The sequence below is a fragment of the Anolis carolinensis genome, chromosome 1, assembly GCF_035594765.1.
Source record: "Anolis carolinensis isolate JA03-04 chromosome 1, rAnoCar3.1.pri, whole genome shotgun sequence".
Classification (NCBI taxonomy): Eukaryota; Metazoa; Chordata; class Lepidosauria; order Squamata; family Dactyloidae; genus Anolis; species Anolis carolinensis.
Window position 1 is genome coordinate 76,906,788 of NC_085841.1, and position 19,920 is coordinate 76,926,707.

The 19,920-nt window shown below is 41.2% G+C and overlaps 1 protein-coding gene across 5 annotated transcripts in view; it reads left to right on the forward strand.

The window, feature by feature from the left end:
* Window positions 1–1,201: 1,201 nt before the first annotated feature.
* lrp11 (LDL receptor related protein 11) overlaps window positions 1,202–19,920 on the forward strand; it is a 31,081-nt gene continuing 12,362 nt past the window's right edge. The window contains exons 1-6 of one of the 5 annotated variants that reach the window (XM_062977505.1): window positions 1,202–1,920; window positions 4,493–4,650; window positions 9,914–10,055; window positions 10,788–10,913; window positions 14,065–14,268; window positions 15,950–16,120. In XM_062977505.1, coding sequence (XP_062833575.1) covers window positions 1,458–1,920; window positions 4,493–4,650; window positions 9,914–10,055; window positions 10,788–10,913; window positions 14,065–14,268; window positions 15,950–16,120 — 1,264 coding nt within the window. In that variant the 5' untranslated portion in view covers window positions 1,202–1,457. The remainder of the gene's footprint in view (window positions 1,921–4,492; window positions 4,651–9,913; window positions 10,056–10,787; window positions 10,914–14,064; window positions 14,269–15,949; window positions 16,121–19,920) is intronic. The other 4 variants (XM_062977499.1, XM_062977493.1, XM_062977514.1 and 1 more) reach the window with 4 other exon arrangements.

The window sequence follows — 19,920 nt, forward strand, 5'->3', positions numbered from 1 at the left end:
AACAACACAGATTTCCAGTTTTACTGTCTTATTTTTTAAAAAGCCTTTCTTTTAAAAAGAAAAACAGATCTGGTTACCTGAGAATCTACTCTTATTTTTTCAGGGTTTTTTTTACCAGTTGTCTTAGAGTTCTGGTTAACTGCATGTAGTATTATTTCTTAGGTAGTTTACCGGTACCTGAGAATTCCAGTGAACTGAAAGTCTATTAGTACGTCTTTGGATTTTTTGCTGGTTGCTTGAGCATTCTGGTTAACTGAGCGTCTAGAATTATTTCAATTGTTTACCGATTGCCTGAGAATTCCACTGAACTGAGAGTCTAGTTTTTTTTTTCCCTTTGGGTTTTCTTGCCCTTGCTTAAGAGTTCCAGATAATACAGAATTTATAATTTGTGAGTTACCAGTTAATTGAGAGTACTAGAATGTCTTCAATTTTTTTCTGGTTGCCTGAGAATTCCCACTGAGAATCTGGGTTGCTGTGAGTTTTCCAGGCATTCTTTCCTGACGTTTTCAGAAGCATTCCTTCCTGATATTTTGCCTGCATCTATGGGAGGCATCCTCAGAGGTTGTGAGGTCTGTTGGAAACTAGGCAAGTGGGGTTTATATATCTGTGGAAGGTCCAGGGTGTGAGAAAGAACTCGTGTCTGTTTGAGGCAGGCGTGAATGTTTCAGTTGGTCACCTTGATTAGCATTGAATAGCCTTTCATCTTCAAGGTCTGGCTGCTTCCTGCCTGGGCAAATCCTTTGTTGGGAGGTGTTAGCTGGCCCTGGTTGTTTCATGGCTGGAATTCCCCAGTTTTCAGAGTGTTGTTCTTTATTTACTGTCCTGATTTTAGAGGGTTTTTTTAAAAAATCCTGGTCTCCAGATTTTGTTCATTTTCATGGTTTCCTCCTTTCTGTTGAAATTGTCCACATGCTTGTGGATTTCCATGGCTTCTCTGTGTACCCTGATATGGTAGTTGCTAGAGTGGTCCAGAACTTCTGTGCTCTCAAATAATACGCTGTGTCCAGGTTGGTTCATCAAGTGCTCTGCTAGGGCTGACTTCTCTGGTTGAACTGAGAATCTACTACTCTCTTGCTGTTCGCTTGAGAGTGCTGCTCAACTGAGGCACACGCCTGAGTAAAGCTTAGGGGCCAAGTGGGGGGGGGGGGGATGAGCTGCGGTTGCTCTGCTTTGCGCACGCGCGCGCCCCCGAAGGCTCCTCATCAATTGGCCTGATTGGCCCGGGGAGCGGGAGGCTCCAGCCAATCCGGCGGGGCGCGATGCCGGGGCCCGCTTCGGAGGTCTGCTGGTGGAGGTGGGCGCGAGGAAGGGCGCTGTCCACGGGCTGGCGGTGCTGATTGCGCGCGGTGGGGCCGGCATGGGGCGCCTTTGGTAGCAGCGGGGGCAGCAGGGGCTCCTTCCCTCCCTGCTTGCGTTGGCCGCCTCGCTCGCTCGCTCCCTCCCTCCTCCGCCGCGCCATGGCCTCCTCCTCCTCCTCCCTCCTGCTGTTGCTCCTGCTCCTCTCGGGGGCTGCGGCGGAGGCTGGCGGGGTCCCTGCGGCCGTGGAGTCCTTGCTGGAGCAGTTCCGCCGGCAGCAGCAGGAGCCTTCGGAGGAGGAGGCGGCGGCGGCGGAAAGCGGCCGGTGCGCCTCGGGAGGCGCCTTCTCCTCCCGGCCGGACTCCATCATCCGCACCAAGGACTCGCTGGCGGCGGGGGCCACCTTCCTGGGCTCCCCGGGCGCCGTGGAGGGAGCGCGGCAGTGCCTGGAGGCCTGCTGCGCCCGAGAGCCCTGCAGCCTCGCCGTCCTCCAGCGCGCCGCCACGCCCTCCGACGCCCCCCGCTGCTACCTCTTCAACTGCACCTTCCGCGGCCGCCACGTCTGCCTCTTCGCCCCGCAGCCGGGCTACCACAGCTACGCCCGACAGGAGCCCCGCGGCCCCGGTAAGAGAACACCGCGCTGGGCCCGGCCTCGGGGCCCCCGGCGCTGGGCCGGGCTTGAGTCAAGCCTCAAAGGCACGGGAGAGAGGCAACTGCTATTGTTATTGTCAGCTTGACATTGTTGGCTGGTTAAGCCTTGAAAAAAAATAATACAGTACAGCCTCGCTTACCCAACATAAACGGGCCGGCAGAACGTTGGGTAAGCGAAAATCTTGGATAATAAGTAGGGATTATGAAAAAGTCTATTAAACCTCAAATTACGTTATGATTTTACAAATTAAGCGCCAAAACATCATTTTTACAACACATGGACAGAAAAAAGCAGTTCAATACAGGTAACGTTATGTAGCACTTACAGTATTTACGAATTAAGTGGCTGAGGGGGAAAAGGAAGGGGCCTGTTAGGAATTGTGGGAGTTGGAAGTCCAAAATACCTGGAGGGCGCAAGTTTGCCGGTGCCTGCACTAGGGGATGGCTGCCAGGAGGCTCCCCAGCCCCCTCTTGGATGTGGAAAGAAAAAAAAAGTTCGCATTTGAGGGAGAGGTACATCTACACTGTAGAAATAATGTAGTTTGACATCACTTTAATTGCCATGGCTGAATGCTCTGAATTTAAGGATTTGGTGGGACACCAGCACTCTTTGCCAGAGAAGGTTAAATATCTTGTGAAAATACGGACCCCCCCCCCCTCCCCGCCCTCACTAGCACTGTGATTCCACAGCATTGAACCATGGCAGTTAAAGGGGTGTCAACTGCATTAGTTCTGCTGTGCAATTGCACCCCACAAGGTGCTGGAGAGGGATTGGTTTAAGCCCAGGATTTGAGCAACACCGTCCTGGGGGCATTTCGATCTTTAATACATCCACAAGAATAGGCCAGCCCACGCAGCGGCCTTGTTTACACAGTGAACCTTCTGTCCTTTGCTGCAGTACATGTCCACAGCAGAGGAAAGGGTGGAAGTGTGCATGGAGTTATGCTCTTGGCTTGTTGGCTCCTTCTGCTTCTCCGTGATATGCATCTAGACTGTAGAATAAATGCAGTTTTACAACACTTTAGCTGCCATGGCTCAATGCTGTGGGGTCATGGGAGTTGCAGCTTGTGAAGCAACAGCACTCTTTAACAGAGAAGGCTAACAAAATTGTAAAACTACAGATCCCAGGAATTCTGTAGCATTGAGCCATGACTGTTAATTGGTGTTAAACTGCATCAATACTAGACCTCCTTTGCTAGTCCACATTGATAGTGGTAGGATATACTAGAATAGTGAAAACTGCCAAGCATCCAAGTACAACCTTCTTGGTTTTGTGTGTGTGTGTTTTAAGGAGAGTATCCCATGTATGTTGTCCAACACTCTGAAATATATACTATTTCTTGAGGTTATCATTGGTTTTTCCCCCTTAGATGAGTGAGTACTCTCCAAAAATCTCTAGGTCCTGCAGAGTGACTCCATGGTTAGTGTTAGCTGGATGTTGATCAGAGAGCCAAGCTGGAGACTAGAAGTTTCTAGGGATAACACTTCTCTAGTGATTTCTAGGTCTTCCATTGTGACTCTGTGGTCAACCACTGGCTAAAGTTTTGGGGGTTTTTTTTCGTTTCAGGAGCAACCGGAGTTGCTTCTGAATTGGCCGTCTGCAAGGACGTTGCCCAGGGGACACCCGGATATTTTGATGTTTTACCATCCTTGTGGGAGGCTTCTCTCATGTCCCCACATGGAGCTGGAGCTGATAGATGGAGCTCATCTGCGCTCTCCCCAGGTGGGATTCGAACCAGGCAGCCTTCAGGTCAGCAACCCAACCTTCAAGTCACAAGGCTTTTATCCCCTAGGCCACCGGAGGCTTCTACTGGCTGAAGTTAACCATGGAGTTTTCCTAAAGGGCTAAAGATTCATAGAGAGCGGTTCTTCCAGGTACCACAAATATATTTTTTAAAACTGCTTTTTCCCAACTTTCATGGGGATCATATGCCCATAATCCCTGTGAGGGAAGAGGGCCTTTGCCCAGTTAGTTGCCCTCCAGAAGTGCTGAATTGCAATGCATGTTGCAGTCATGCACATCTCTAGCACAATAGACTTAATAAGACTTAATATGTTTTCTCTAGGAATCTCTAGGTATTCCAATTGTAAGGTGTTCACCCAGGTTTTTAATGCATTTTTTCTTCATGTTTTTTCCACTTTGGGGTGGTGGTCTTGTGCCTCTAACCACCATGAAAGTGGAGGGCGTACTGTAATGCAGATGGTGCCAGTTTTCACTATCTTGGATATGCTTTTAGCAGATTGGCTGTATCTGGTGACAGCTGGTTCAACGGAGAGCAAACATGAGCCAGATAGGTGCCAGAATACAATGTGCTTTGAAATTGAACCATCTGTCAGAGAAACTAGGCTTCCTAATCCCAAAATCTTTTCATCCGTGCTACAGATTGGCATTGGATTAATGTTCATATTTTGATGTTGGGATGTGCTTTTCTCAAGTTTGAAAGTTAAATCATAGCAAAGAAAGTGTGTCTTGAAAACAACAACAACTTTGAATAAAACTGGCCTTTGTTTTATTTGAGTAACGAAACCACTTTATTTTATTTAGAAACTGATGAGCCTCCCCTCAGCAAAGCAGGTACAGATGTTATCCTTCAGTTGCCTGTTGACTGGGTGATTCTGGATGGCCGAGAAAGTATGGATGACCATGGAATTATACAGTATGAATGGACTTTGCTTCAGGGCGCCTCATCATTTGATATGAAGGTACATCAAGCCATGGAGCACATACTAGTTGTTGATGTTGGTTGATATATTTTTATGATGTTTTTACTCTGCTATTTTTAATTATTTTAACTAGATTGTTTATGTGTTATTGTGTTTTTAATTGTGTTTTAGCTTGTAATCTTTGTTTGTACTGGATCCCCTAAGTCCTTCGGGGAGATGGTGGTGGGATATAAAAATAAAGTTATTATTATTATTATTATTATATTAATTCTTTCCTGAATTTAATGCTGATATTGTAAAAACATGTTTTAATTTTGCAGATCAGTAAGGTAAACAAGGGGAGTTGAAACTTGTTCATTTTCATCTATTCTGTTCTACTTTATTTGTTTTTTATTTAATACAATAAACTTTCAAAAATAATTAAATACCAATCATAAATTAGAACTAGAGGCAGCACATAATGGATCCTATTAGTTACAATCAAGTAAATTATATTCCTTGAACCAATTGTTGAATGGTGCATTAACTGGTATGTAAATTTCACTGAGTCTGCTTTGGAGGAGAATAATAGGCCAGTAAGACAAATAAAAATTAGCAACACAACTAAAAATACTACAGCCTATTGAACCAAATGTAAACTAGAACCTGTACCCAGCAAAAAGAATTAAAATAGAGGAGTGCTATGTTCTAAAGGGGAGCACCCAATGGTGCAGCAGGTTAAACCTCTGAGCTGCTGAACTTGCTGACCGAAAAATCGCTGGTTTGAATCCAGTGAGTAAGGTGAGCTCCCGCTATTAGCCACAGCTACTGCCAACCTAGCAGTTCAAAAACATGCAAATGTGAGTAGATCAGTAGGTACCACATGACCTTGGAGGCATCTACGAACAAGCCAACTCTTTGGTTTAGAAATGGAGATGAGTACCAATCCCCAGAGTCAGTCACAACTGGACTTCAAGTGAGGGGAAAACCTTTACCTTTACCTATGTTCTAAAGGCACAAATCAGATTTCCTAATTAGAATTTATTCTTTAAAATCTTCATTTGTGAAAGCATTAGGTTTATGTATAGTCAAATATTCCATGCAAAATTGTCTTGCACCAGTTTACATACTCCAATCTCAGGAGCTATCTAGGTACTCAAGTCAATGTCTTCTTTGGCTCACCTACTTGCATACCATAAAATATGTCCTTTCCAGGAATTTTCCAGGTCCTCCAGGTAATTCTATGTTATGCCTTTACCAGAAGTTGCTGTACAATAATTAATGAATTCTATTTGCTTATAGCTTACGTATCAAATATCATATGCTAACTACTTAATGGATGTTCATTGTCCAAAGGAACAGGAACTGTGAGTTTGAACAAGATAAAAAGCAGGCACTGCTTTGCTTGAGCCACCTTTGCTTTCAGAAAGATGTATTCTGGAGCAAATTTATCATATTGTTGCCACTATGTTGTGGCTAGAAAGTTTAATACTTATTTAGATCAGGCAACAGTTTTTTGGAGCAAAGAAGAGTTTGCTCATTGACTCCAGTGTATATAAAGTCATATAATAGTACAATGTGGCAGTTTATTTGGAAATCAACTGCCTAGTTCCATCCTGTAACATAACAAATGGTGTAATTCTGTGACAAGTTTACAAAATAATAGACAGGAGGACCCTAGCAGAGTTTCTTTCTATTGCTGTATTTTTGGTACGCATGGAACTTCATCCTTATCCTCCCCATTTATCCATCTACAAATAACAAAAAACTAACCGATTGTTATAATTCTAGAAGCTAATGTATTATATTCACTGGACTAAAATTGTGGTAGACCAGCATTCTGTACCAAAGAATTTGAAGACTAAGTCTGTAAATGTCTTGGAGCACAGTAGGTATTATACCCTACAAGGAAGAGTCTTGGTTTGAATGACAAAAGCCAGGAGCACATGCTCCATCTGGAAGATACTTAATTGGAGGCTAAACTCAAAGTTCCTGGTGACAGCCCTCTGAAACTTCTGGAGCTGAAATCTTCAGTTGATCCATCTCCTTCAGAGAAACAGAAGGCAGAGACATATTCTGAAAAGGAAAGGACAGACAAAATCTAAACTGTATCAGCGATGAAGCCAGAACAAAGCACCTGGCTTCCTCAAAGAATGATGTAGTAACAACCTAGCCATGGCAGTGATGTCTGTGTGCAAGAGGACGTACATGTGGTGACAGCAGACATAACCTTAATTCCAGCTGCCAGTTGCTGAGTTTATATTAGCCTAATTCCTGGTCTCAGCATTCCTGGCCTGTTAGTAGACCTCCTTGACTTCCTAGACTACTCTGTCACCTTGTCTACATATTGAGTTATGACCTAGTTGGTCATTTGTGTTTATCTGATCTTGTCTTATTTACTGAGCACTCCCTTTGCCAGCAACTCCAAACAACAATGCTCTTGAGGACTCCATGCTCCAACACAAGTCTGACTTTTCTCATTGCCTACCCCTTCGCTTATTTAAAAGAATCCTTTGTTCTGGTGGGTCACTTTGAGCCACAGAACAGGGTAATGAAATGTAGTCCAAACAAACACGATATGATTGTCCTATGGGAAGGGTTGGTTGGTGTTCTGCAGTAATATAAAAACCTGACTTGCAGAAGCAACATTAAAAACATCAGTGGCCAGGCAAGGGGCTCCTCAATGAAAGCATACCACTACTCTACGTCACTGATTTCCCCCAAATCCTGTAAACAAGGAAATAATAATACAGAGTTGTTAATCCAATAGAGCTGTAGAGATGGATTATGAAGTGTTCCTCTACTGCACGTAATTCAGGGCATTTATGTGCATTTCAGATCACATCGAAACCTGGTTGCTGTGATTGCCTTCCCCAAGCAACCAAACACATCAATTTTCCCCTTTTTTTGACTGTTTTTTGTTGTTGCTTTATTCTGAGGCCAACATCTTAAAGTAGGTAATTTGAATGTCCATGTTACTACTGTTAAATAGAAAAGATAATTATACTTTAAAGCACCAGATGCTAACAAATTTTATCATGTTCAGATGTGCATGTATAAAACCTTCCAGACTTCAGTATTGTTCCTGGCAATTAACCCGTAATATTATTTTAAGATTATGATGAAATGCAGGACATGTGGGAGTTGCTTTGCCTTATGAAGTCCCCCTTCCCCAACCAAGAAGAGGTTTGCCAATCTTTGTGAGTTTCCTTGTAGAGAGAAAAAGTGAAGTATAAATAAATATAAACATAATGACAATGATAATAATATGCCATTGCTTTTTCTTAACTTTTGTTTATTTTTACTTTACTGACAGAAGAATGTTTCTTTTCTTGTTTAATATAAAACGTTACCACTAATGCCATAACTTGCAACACTGTTTCCAGACTCTGACCCCCTGGATTGAGTTTTCTTTCACTTATCATCAACAACAATACTGTAGTCCTGGAGCATTTATTTTCTGTTTCATATTTATAGAATACATTTGCACTTCTTAGAATGAAATGTTTTTATCCCAGGGGTTAGCTATGGAGTACAGAATGAGGGCATTTAATCCTCAAATAAGAATTCTGCCACCCAAATGAAATTTTCCTTCAGTCCTCCTATTTCTTGCTTTGCGGTAATTTAAAACCTCCCTTGAACTTTTAAAACAGTTCATGCATTCAAACAAAAAGGACAGGCAAATGGAAAACTTTTAATTATGAGAAAACTCCCTTGTTTCACTCTCTGTAACATTAGATATTTGGTGACTAAGGGAATATTTCATTAGAGAGGTGAAATTCCAGTTTGGAGAACCAATGCCCATATCAACACACACACACACCCTTGCATTTTTGTTTCCCTGTCCTGTTACTAAGAAAGAGTTGTACTTCTTTTGTGTCTGTGATTGTAGGGTTGCCCTGACCACCAATGCAGGGATGTTCAAATTATACAACTGTAATTTACAGACATTCAGAAGGAGGGGAATAATTAGTGTAGTACCATAATATGGTTACCTATTTATTTGTATTTAAAATAACCTAATTAATTTGGATAGAGTAGTATATAGATGAAGTAGTATTTAGTATGCTTATTATTCTTCCTACATATTGACGATTTTTATAATATGAGTAGCTTGGGGACCCGGCGGTGCCCAGGTTATTAGAAGAAGGCATTTTTTGGGGGGGTTGTTATGTAATATCACTGAAGTCCAGATTTGTTGTTGGCTGGGTTCAGTGCTGTCTGGATAAGGGTGAACTACAATTCCCAGATTCCCATGACAATCACCCCCAAACCCTGCCAGTATTCACAGTTGGCCATGTTGGGTCTGTGTGCCAAGTTTAGTCCAGAGCCGTCATCCAGCTGGGTTCAGGGCTCTCTGGATAAAGATGAGCTACAACTCCCAGATCTGAGGTTAATCACCTCCAAACCAGGCCTGTATGCACAGTTGGTCATGTTGGCTCTGTGTGCCAAGTTCGGTCCAGATCTGACATCACCTGGGTTCAGTGCTTTCTGGATGCAGATGAACTACAACTCCCAAAATAAAGGTCCATTCCCCTAAACCCCTGAATATGTTCAGTTGGTCAAGGGGCTTCTCTGTGCGAAGTTTGGTCCCGGTCCATTGCTGGTGAGCATCATAGTATTGCAGTATGTAGGTGGGCTGCAACTCCCAGAATCAAGGTCAGTTCCCCGAAACCCCTGCAGTATGTTCAGTTGGCCATGGGGTTTCTCTGTACCCAGTTTGGTCCCCGTCCATTGTTGGTGAGGGTCACAGTATCAATGAAGGTACTGCAGGTCCCATTATCCGTGGCAAGTGTGGTCCAGATCCATCATTGGTTGGGTTAACAGTGCTCTCTGGATGTCGGTCAAGTACAACTCTTGTAAATCATGGTGAATTCTCCCCAAACCTTTTGTTCAGTTGCTGATCAATTTCTCGGTTAACTGTGTGCCATAGGAAAGGGTAGGAAAGGGTTAAGGTAGAGGTAGTGGGTGGGGTCATGCAAATTAAGGAACCCTGGGGTGTCCATTCTGGAGAAAAAACAGAACATCTAGGATGAAATTATCCCCGCATGAAAGCCTTTACTTGAACACTGCCAAGGTTTGGGCTACATGTCCATGGCGCTCAAAATAATCTGCATGTCAGTGGAGGAAGGGCCAATGGTGTCTCCTGTTCAGTGGAAACTACAGCCTGTTTGTGGAGGTGGGAGGCTGTCTGTGTAAGTGGGCCCTCCTCCACATACATACATACATATTTTTCACTTCTATTATGTGTATAGATAGATCTGACAACTAGAGTGTAAGGGCTAAGAGTCTGTCAATTAATTTCTTGGTTTCTTTGGGACAGGTACCTCAGCCAGGAACACTGAAGCTTTCTCACTTGCAGGAAGGTAAATACATCTTACAGTTGACTGTGACTGACACCGCTGGCCAAAGGAGCTCCGATAATGTCTCAGTGACAGTGCTTCCCATGGTTCACTCCAGATTAGGTGAGAAAGTAATTGCATTTATTTTGCAGCAATGTACTGTCTGTCAAACTAGTTGGGAGTGACATTGTTTTTGATAAAGTAATGTGAGATATAAACTGGCCAGAAAGGTGATTGATTTCAAAAGAGACTAGGAATTCTGCACTTTTAATATCTCTGTAGAGGAGAACATTTCACCAGGTATAATCTGAATGGACGAGGGCTCTGGAGACCAGGATTCAATTTCCCGCTCAACCATGGAAACTTACTGGGACTTTGGAAAAGGTACCTAGTCCCAGCCCCAGGAAGGTTCACCTTAGAGTTGCCATATGTTAGAAATGACTTAAGGGCACACAACACTAATCAGAATGACATGCTACACTTGCTGAAATTATATGTGCTGCATGACTACTGAATATGTAGAAGCCTGGTCCTGCTTCTCCATCTAATCATTCTACTGATATATTGTTCAGAACTGACAAATTACAATACAGGCGTGATCTGTGAGTGTATGTATTAGTTACAGAGTACATAAGTCTGTTTTAATTGTTTGATAGTTTGCTGCTCTTTTTTCTTAAAATATTTATTTAGCAGTTTTAAATCATTTTATGTGGCTATGAGAGAGATCTTTCACAGCTGAGAAGGTAAATACTAGTAATTTCTTCCCCTGTATTTCCAGTTCCAGATAACTATTTTCATCTAGCCTTTGGACTAGTTATTCAGGGATTTTTATTATTTGATATTACATTCTTGCAGGATGTTCTGGGAGTTGTTCACGCTACCAGTTCCTTTGTGATGATGGCTGCTGTATTGACATCACCTTTGCCTGTGATGGACTGGAGCAATGTCCTGACGGATCTGATGAAGCTTTCTGTCAGAAACGTGAGTCTGTAAGACATTTGAATTTTGGTTTGTATTTATTTTAGATACAGCGTGTTTCAAAATGATGGGCCCAATTTTAAAGCAGTGTATTTTAAGATGGCAACATGCTACAATTACATTCAAAGTTACAAATGGTTTAACGAGTTAGCAGATTATCGAGTTTTACTAACCATTTTAAGACATAAATAAATCTTTTAAAAACCCTCCACAAATGGAGAAGACCTCATTAAACCTAATTTTATGAGATCACCACCTTGCGAATGACTGAGACTAGGGGCTGTTTGTACCCCTAGCCTCAGTCATTTGTGTGCTGAAACTCTGACCAGTTGAAAGGATGGGGACTGGGTTACATATGATTATTTAAAACTCTATGCCCGCCCTTTCAAATGGCAGTGGTTTCATTCATGGGTGGTTCGTGGTTGCAGAGATGTAGCATTTTCAAGTCAGGTCCATCTTTTTTCAAACACCCTATACAGTACATCCACTCAGGAGTCACAACTGCTATATACAGGCAAGGTGAGAACACAGTTTGCAATGCCTCCCTTGAAGACCAACAGCAAGGAAAAGTTGAAAGATAATCACACAATAAACAAAGTAACAGACATTCTTTCTATTTCAATATTCTGTGTTCACAGAGACGGAGCCAAATCTCTATCGACTATACAGAACAACGGGTGACTTGCTTAACGCTTCTTCTACACTGCCATATAAAATCCAAATTATTTGCTTTGAAATTGATTATATGGCAGTGTAGGCTCATATAATCCAGTTCAAAGCAGATTATGTGGATCATCTGCTTTGATAATTTTGGATACATAGAAGGGGCCCAAAACAGGCAGTTACTTGTAATTAAGTCCTTTTTCTAGTAACAAAGGCATAACCACACATAGGTAAAGGTAAAGGTTTTCCCCTGACATTAAGTCTAGCTGTGTCTGACTCTGGGGGTTGGTGCTCATCTCCATTTCTAAGTCAAAGAGCCGTCGTTGTCTGTAGACACCTCCAAGGTCATGTGGCCGACATGACTGCATGGAGCATTGTTACCTTCCCGCCAGAGCGGTACCTATTGATCAGCTCACATTTGCATATTTTCGAACTGCTAGGTCCGCAAAAGCTGGGGCTAACAGTGGGAGCTCACTCGGCTCCCCAGATTCGAAGCACACATACCACATTAAAACAGTAACTAAAGAGTAACTTCATAGTTACTTTTTATAGCTACAAGTGTACTACCTTATGCAATGGCAGAGTAGTAATATTCTATTGTTCCAAGTGCTGGCTTATGCTTTGTTGCATTGTGTGCTGCTATTCATGTTCTATTGTCAGTGTTTAGGTGGAGAGGAGGAAACTGTGTTTTATGTCTTAGGGTATCTTGTAACATTCAGATTTCTTCAGACATGACTAGCATTTATTCTAGAAAAGGTCAGTATAATTGCTTTTAAAAATCAAGTTCTCTATCCATGTATAAGAGAGGGATCACAGTTGCCTGAGGCTTGAAAATGTCCAGTCTGTCTTTGAAGTTCACCTCCAAACAGCTTCATGATGATTTAATTACATGGAGTCAGTAAACAAGAGGAGAAAACAATGATTACTGGGAAGGTCCTCAAGAAGTTGTTTTCTAAAATATTTATTTGAAAAATACCATATTATTAATACAGACAAGTTCTGTCAAGGTTTTTTTTTTAATGATCTTGAGACTGAAGTTAAACTTGACAGGGTTTGGGGTTTTGTAATCTAGGAAAATTGAAATGATTATTCTTAGCAAATGTTTTAAAGATCAGTTATACCCTAAAGACACTGCTTGAGCAAACCAAAATGAAAAGCAAAATTTCTGAATATGTCCTTCCTTGCCTTTTTAAACCTTGGCTGATATTGTTTTGTTAAGAGTTTTGGCTCTTGTCCTGGGTTTATTTTGAGTGTGAAAATTGCTGATGAGTTAAGATGATCAGTTGGATAGACTGTTTTGTTAAACATTTGTTCCAAAGAAATGAAAAACTAACTTGGTGTGTTTTTCCACACACATAGAAATTTATGATTCGAACCAGTCAACCCAGAAAAATAAAAATGTAGTACATTTTAAATAGCCTGATTGCTAGAAATTTAATTTCCTAGACCTTATACTTCCAGAAACAGATGTTTATATTACAATGAATAATACGTTTGTTGCTATTGTTATAATAGAAGAGAAAGAATTAGATTTACTAGTTATGAAGTGGCAAGTTATAGCCTAATTTCCCTATAGTTTGTGTTAATTCAGTTTGGTTTCGTTTTGTGGGGTGGGGTTGGTTAGAAATTAGAGAGAGGATGAGTTGGGGCCGGGGGGGGGGGAGGAATATCTTTGTCTCTTTTTTTGTCTACCGCATCTCTATATTCTTTGATTTAGGTACAAGTTAAGTATCCCTTATCAGGAATTCCTAAATCCAAAATGCTCCACAATCCAAAATTGTTCACATCGTTGACTAATTTAGTGACAACTTTGATTACTGATGGTTCAGTATACATAAACTTTCTTTCACTAAATCATATAAAGTATTGTATAGAAAATTACCTTTAAGCTATGCCAATGAGAAACAAATTAATTAATGTTTAGACTTGGTTCCCATCTCCAAGATACTTCATTCTATATGTGCTAGGACTCCAAAATTAAAAACAAAATCCGAAATATGGAACAATTTGTGGTACAGCAGTGGTTCTCAGCCTGTGGATCCCCAAATGTTTTGGCCTTCAACTCCCAGAAATCCTAACAGCTGGTAAATTGGCTGGCATTTCTGGGAGTTGTAGGCCAAAAACATCTGAGGGCCCACAGGTTGAGAACCACTGTGGTACAGAATACTGCCGCTATTGAGACAGGAAGATGCGAGCCCTTTTATTAGAGAGAGGTGAGCCTTGGGTTTCAGTTGCCCCATTAACAGAAAGTTAATGCTATCCAAGTGCTGACCATCAGTTTTGTGTTGTACTGTAGGATGCAGGTTTTAATCACAGGTATGAAAGTAGGGTGTCTTCGTCTTCTGCTTCACAGAAACATTTGTGAAGGTGAAAGACAAGATCTGCATAAGTCAACTCTATTTCTCCCAGCAGATCAGACACCTTGTTTGAATGTTCAATTTTGTTCACCATCCTAAAAAATGTATATTTATTTTAATTCCCATTTATTCAGTTGATTCAGGATCAAAGAAAACAACTCATACAGCCATTAGCTCTCTTCAGCAAAATAGCATTGGATTAACTCAAGATACCAACAAGCAACTTGCATTTGAAATCACCCAGAAAGCTGCTGCAAACAGTCAAACACCTGATGCAGACAAGTTTGACCAATCGCCCTCTCAGGGATTGAAGAAAGAAACTACTGGATCTGTGCTGGGTAAGCATGTGATATAGCTTTCTCTTTACCTCAGTAACACAAATCGACATAGACACAACATTGACACAATGTCGATGCTATATTAGTTTAATAACAGTTTAATAAATTAAATAGTTTTGTGGCATAAGTACCATTTTTGGTATGTTCCACCCTAAGCACTTACATGTCATTGTAACATTAACAGGCAACTTTACTTTTCTGTACTTGGAGAATTTACATAGGTATCAATGACATTATTCATTTTAAGAAGATACTGACTCTCTTATGCCTAGATGTGGTAGTAAGTAGTAAATGCACATTTTATTAATCAAGATAGGTCTTACTGTTTATAAAGGCAAGCAAATATTCTACATTTACCAACAGTAAAACTTCATAAAATTGTGCAAGATCAAAAACAAGTATTTCAGTGCCTGTGTAGAAATAATTTCTTGTCTGATGTCACTTGACATGATATCTTTGACATGCACTAGATTGTAGTAAAAACCCTATATACATATAGATTAAAGGTTTATCACTGTTACAGTGCATGTTTTATCATGGCCTCAGTGGATGGAAAAACTGATATGGTCAACTACTCTTAGGGGGTGAGAGAAAATAGGATATTTTTTGCTTGAATTTAACAGGCAGAGTTTGCAGTTAGATCAGTAAATCTTTGCATATTTATTTGGAAATAAATCCATTGATTAAGAAACACTTGCTTCTTAATAAGGAGAGATAGGACCATCGTATGAGAAGCACACATAGTTGAACATTGCTGTTCAGTGATGTAAGATGCTATAGTATGTTTTCATTTATTTTGTTTCGATTTCAAAAAATTTGAGAAAATTATATCAAATTGTATCCTGTGGTGAATCATGTAAATCCAGTTCTTTATGCCCACTGCGACACCTCCCCACCAACAACAATGTCTCTGCAAAGCTGTTCCTATAGTGCAGAGGTGCCAATCCTGTGGCTATCCAGATGTTTCAGACTCCAGCTCCCAGAAGCTTGAGCCAGCTTGTTCAAAGGGAGCTGACATCCAAAACACTACTATAGTGCAATGAGAGCTCTGTAGTTGCAGTAACTAAAGAAGGATAGGAATAATTGAGTGCCTCTCCATTCACGGACAGAGTTGTTCAATTGCATACAACCCTTTTGTCTCCACAGTCCGTTATCTTTGGAAACAAAACATTTTATAACATATGATGAGCATTTGGAATATGTAGGAAAAATCTAGCCAAGGTGCTGAGGTAGAAGACATAGGGCACACTAAAGCAAATCCAGAGGGGAGAGAGGGAGAAAGAGAGAGGAGAAAAGGATGAAAAGCTAACAATTGATCCCTCAGACAAGAAAGTGTCTGAGTGTCGATGTCTAGCATGCTTTCAAAAATTCCTCCTTTCAAAGAAAAATGGAAGAGAAATGCACCACTATATTAGTCATTACAAGTTTTCCCTATCCTAATTTCTCTCAGAGCTGCAAGCCAAAGGAGGGATACTTTTAGCAGTTTTCAAAGTGTATGCCAGGCCAGAATTTATTCTGTGCCTCCTTAAATGCCTGGAAGTGTGGGTAGCAGATAGGATCAGGGAGGGGGATTTTGCTACTCCACATACATAAATGTTAGAAAATGTTATTTGGGGACTTTTGTTTTCTGCCAGCACATGAAACGTATATTTATAGTTTACTTTTCCTGTTAAAATTACAGAGCAGTGCTTGTTGCCCCCCGATGCTGGTCCATGCAATGGGCACTTTCCTCGCTGGCATTTTGATGATATTTTGGGTGCTTGTATACATTTCATCTATGGTGGCTGCAAAGGCAATGGAAACAACTTCCTTCAAGAATCTGACTGCCTTGTTGAATGTGTAAACGTTCATGGTAATAATCAGTCACCTTTTTAAAACAAAAACAAAAATAAAGTTCAGTGTTGCTATCATGTTGCCCTACTGGAATTGCATGAGCTGATTTACCAGGAGTCCTTTTACACAATATAGTAATAGTGCTACAATTTAACAAGTCCTATGAAAAAATCCCATTGAAACATGGATTTTGCAGTTTAGGAAAGTGCAACCAAAATTCTTAGTCACAGAATTCTAGTGTCTCATTAAACTACAAATCCCAGGATTCTGTAGAATGTTGTCATGCCAGTTAAAGTGCAACCATATTGCTATAATTGCATGGTGTGAAAGCACTCCAGTTTTCTTAGTTGAAAAGAGGTTTGTGATTACAGTTAGGAAGACAGCCAAGCTTGCACAATGCAGTTGCTGATTGTAGTGTACTCACTCTGCAATTTGAAAAGAAAGACAAGTGTTAAGTCATGAGGAAGGTGAACTGGAATTCACAGTTGGCTATAATCAATGTATTGCTTCTGTCCAACTTCAGTTGCCAAGGAAGCTTAATCCACTGTTAGACCTATGTTCCTGGCAGTCATTACAAGCTGATTCTAGCACTATAAAACTGTAGAAGGGTCCCAAAGGGACACAAATCCCCGCTTGGCCATGAAATTCTACTGGATCCACGTAGGCAAGTCACTCTCTCAAAGGAAGGCAGATGCAAACTCCTTCTGAACAAATATGGCCACCATGATTCACCATGATCGGGTTACCATAAAGTATAAAGGATTTAAAGACCCATAACAATAACAACAACAATCTTGGGTTTACAGTCTCATAACTGCTAGAAATTGATGTTTATGGTTGTTAATCACTGAATATGATTTTTTAAAACCCTGCTCTTTCAGCCTGGCAGCATCCCAGCCCAAGAACAACAGGTGCTGCATATCAGGACACTGAGAAAGTACATCTGTAGCACTCTCCCAGTTGCAGGGAAGCTTGAGATAAGCGGTTCCCAAAGGACTTCAAGGTGTGTTGCTAGCACTCTGCTCCGTACATCCTAAAAACAAGAGAGTGTTGCAGGAGAGAGTTGCAAATATCATTTTGTATTGTCCTGATCTGCAGCACCTCAAAAGCTCTTCAGTGGGGCCCTTCCAGACTGAAAGTTCCTTGAATTTTACTCCTTGTGTTGTGCATCTGTTTTAATTTACTTGGCTCTAAACCAGGCATCTTCAACCTGAAGATCTCCAGATGTTTGAGCCTCCAGCTTCCTGAAGCCCTAGCCAGCTTGTTCAACCATTAGGAATTCTGTGAGCTGAAGTCCAAAGCACCTGGAGGGCCGCAGTTTGAAGAGGCCTGCTGTAAATCATGTTGCTTATATCATTTTACAGCACAAATTAAAACATAAACATAGGACGAAGCCATGAGAGTTAAACTGCTGCTAACTACACAATTTAGATACCCTACTAGCTACAGAAAATGTTGTAAATGTGCAGGCCCACATATTTGAGGATGAAACTGCACAATACACTTCTGCTGAAATGCCATTCCTGTGTTTAATCTGTAAACTTAACTAGAGTAGATCCACTGAATGACCAGTATCTGTAAAATCAACACTTCTGTAAATCCCGCTAATTCATTGGGTCTGGTTAGTATTAACAGTTGGATTTAGCCTCCTGTCAATTCCACGTGGAATCCCTTGCTGCACTTCACTATTTTCAGCCTGATTTGTTTCCCTGTGCCATCTAACCATGTAACAAAGGCATAAAGTGCATTTTGTCAATATTAGCAGGGAGAAGTAATCATGCAGAAAATAAGGGGGAAGTTTGACTGATTGTATTATTGTTAATTTGTGGGAGTGAGCACATATTGTCATTATCCTGTGACAGTCCCATCTCTCCTGAATGCATTTATAGAAATGCATCTTAACTTTTCTGCTCCCATATCTGATCCACGAGTGTCAGGGAAACATGTGTGGTCACAAAATATTCTGGAGAGTGGTAGATTAGATCTCCTTTCCTTCAAAGAAGTGTATTCTAGTTTCCTGGATAAAGTGTCAGTTTGCCAGTTCTGAGAGTGGGGAACATAGGTGAGCTTGAAGCCAATAAAGACCAAGCCTCTGATTTAACTTCTTGGCCATCCCAAGATATTTAAAACATTTGAAATTGAAATGGTCTATATGGATGTTAATCATGTCTGTTGGCCACTCTACTGCGTGTCTCCATACCTCCATTGCAGTCTTGATTGTCAGGATGTATTGTTGCTCAATTGCTATCAGCTTTCTTCAGTAGTACAGGGAAGGTGAATCACTGGCATCATGAGCTGGAGAAACACTACTCCTATGGCAGAAATCAGATTCAACAACAGTAAACTCTGCATACTAGTGAACCCTGTTGAAATGAACAGCTTCTGCCAGAGATTGCCATAGAGTTGTCCTGGAGGACCTAAAATATTCCCAGAGTTATCCTCTTTAGGGATTTGCAAAGTCCTCCAGGGTAACTTTGTCGTAACTTCTGATGGGAACATATCATGGAATCACCCGAAGAACCTAGAAAATTCCTAGAGAGGACATATTTTATTGGATGCAGGAAGGTGAAGCCATAGGTACTGGTCCTACAGACAAGATGTTCATGGCAGTGGTTCTCAACCTGTGGGTCTCCAGGTGTTTTGGCCTACAACTCCCAAGAATCCCGACCACTTTACCAGCTGATAGGATTTCTGGGAGTTGAAGGCCAAAACATCTGGGAACCCACAGGTTGAGAACCACTGCTTTATAGGTTAATCCTTTGTGTTCCAATTTTCAGTGACTCAGTCTGAATCCTTTAACAGAAGTTTCAGAGAACTGTGCTTGTTTAGATTGCTACAGTGAAATGCTATATTAAAATATTTTAAAATGCAATGCAGACATGTTTGTGTTTCAAAAGAAGTTTTCAAGCAGTCTCTAAAACGTTTAATGCCCTTTTGTTTAGTTATGCAAGGATTATTTTACATAATTATTTCATTTCCCTTGGGCATAAGATTTCCTGGAACACATTGAACCACTCCCCCTTTTTGTAGTTTAGGAACTTATAACTATTGTTTCTACATGCTGGTTATCTCTAGTACCAAATTTTCTGTGAGAGATGCAGTGTCCTACATTAGATATGGCTTTGTTTTGACATAATGGTGAATATTCCCTTGAGGAGATGGGTTTCAAAGGGTGGACATTAGCAGTTCTCAGTGATGCCTTTGGAATGGAGAGCAGCTACATTTTTTCTAGAGTCCTACAATAACTAGAGAAATCGGGTTCTGGCGCAGCTGCTTCCTCAGCATTTATCCCTCCCAGCCAGAGCTCAGGGTCAAGGGAAAGAGCTGTCCTCCAAGCTTAGTTTTTTCCTTCTGTATGGAACTGATAGGATGTTTTTCTCTCACTGTCCTTGGAAAGTATGCACAGCACAACCCTACACTGGTGCTGAATCAACTACGTTGTTTTGTTAGGACTCTTAACAGTTTGATGGTGCTCATCTGCCTGCTTACTCATCCATCCTCTGTCCATTTATTTCACTCAGCTTTGCAACCATTTAGCCTCTTCACTGAAGCTTTCCATTTGCCCTCATAGCTTGTCTCTTCCTTAAAGTCAGAGAAGCTTTTTCTGACACTTAATACTTTATTTTATGTTATCCAAGGTTGGTTCTAACACGGCAGGAGACATTTACATAGCAACAAGGATTAGGAAAAAGGAAGTTTTACATCACTTTTTCCCTAGCACTTGGAATAAATTCATCCACTCCAAAAGCCATTGACAGCATCAGGGTGGTGAGGACTGTGAGACTCTGAGAAAGCGAAGAGGTTAAAGTGGAGTAAAAA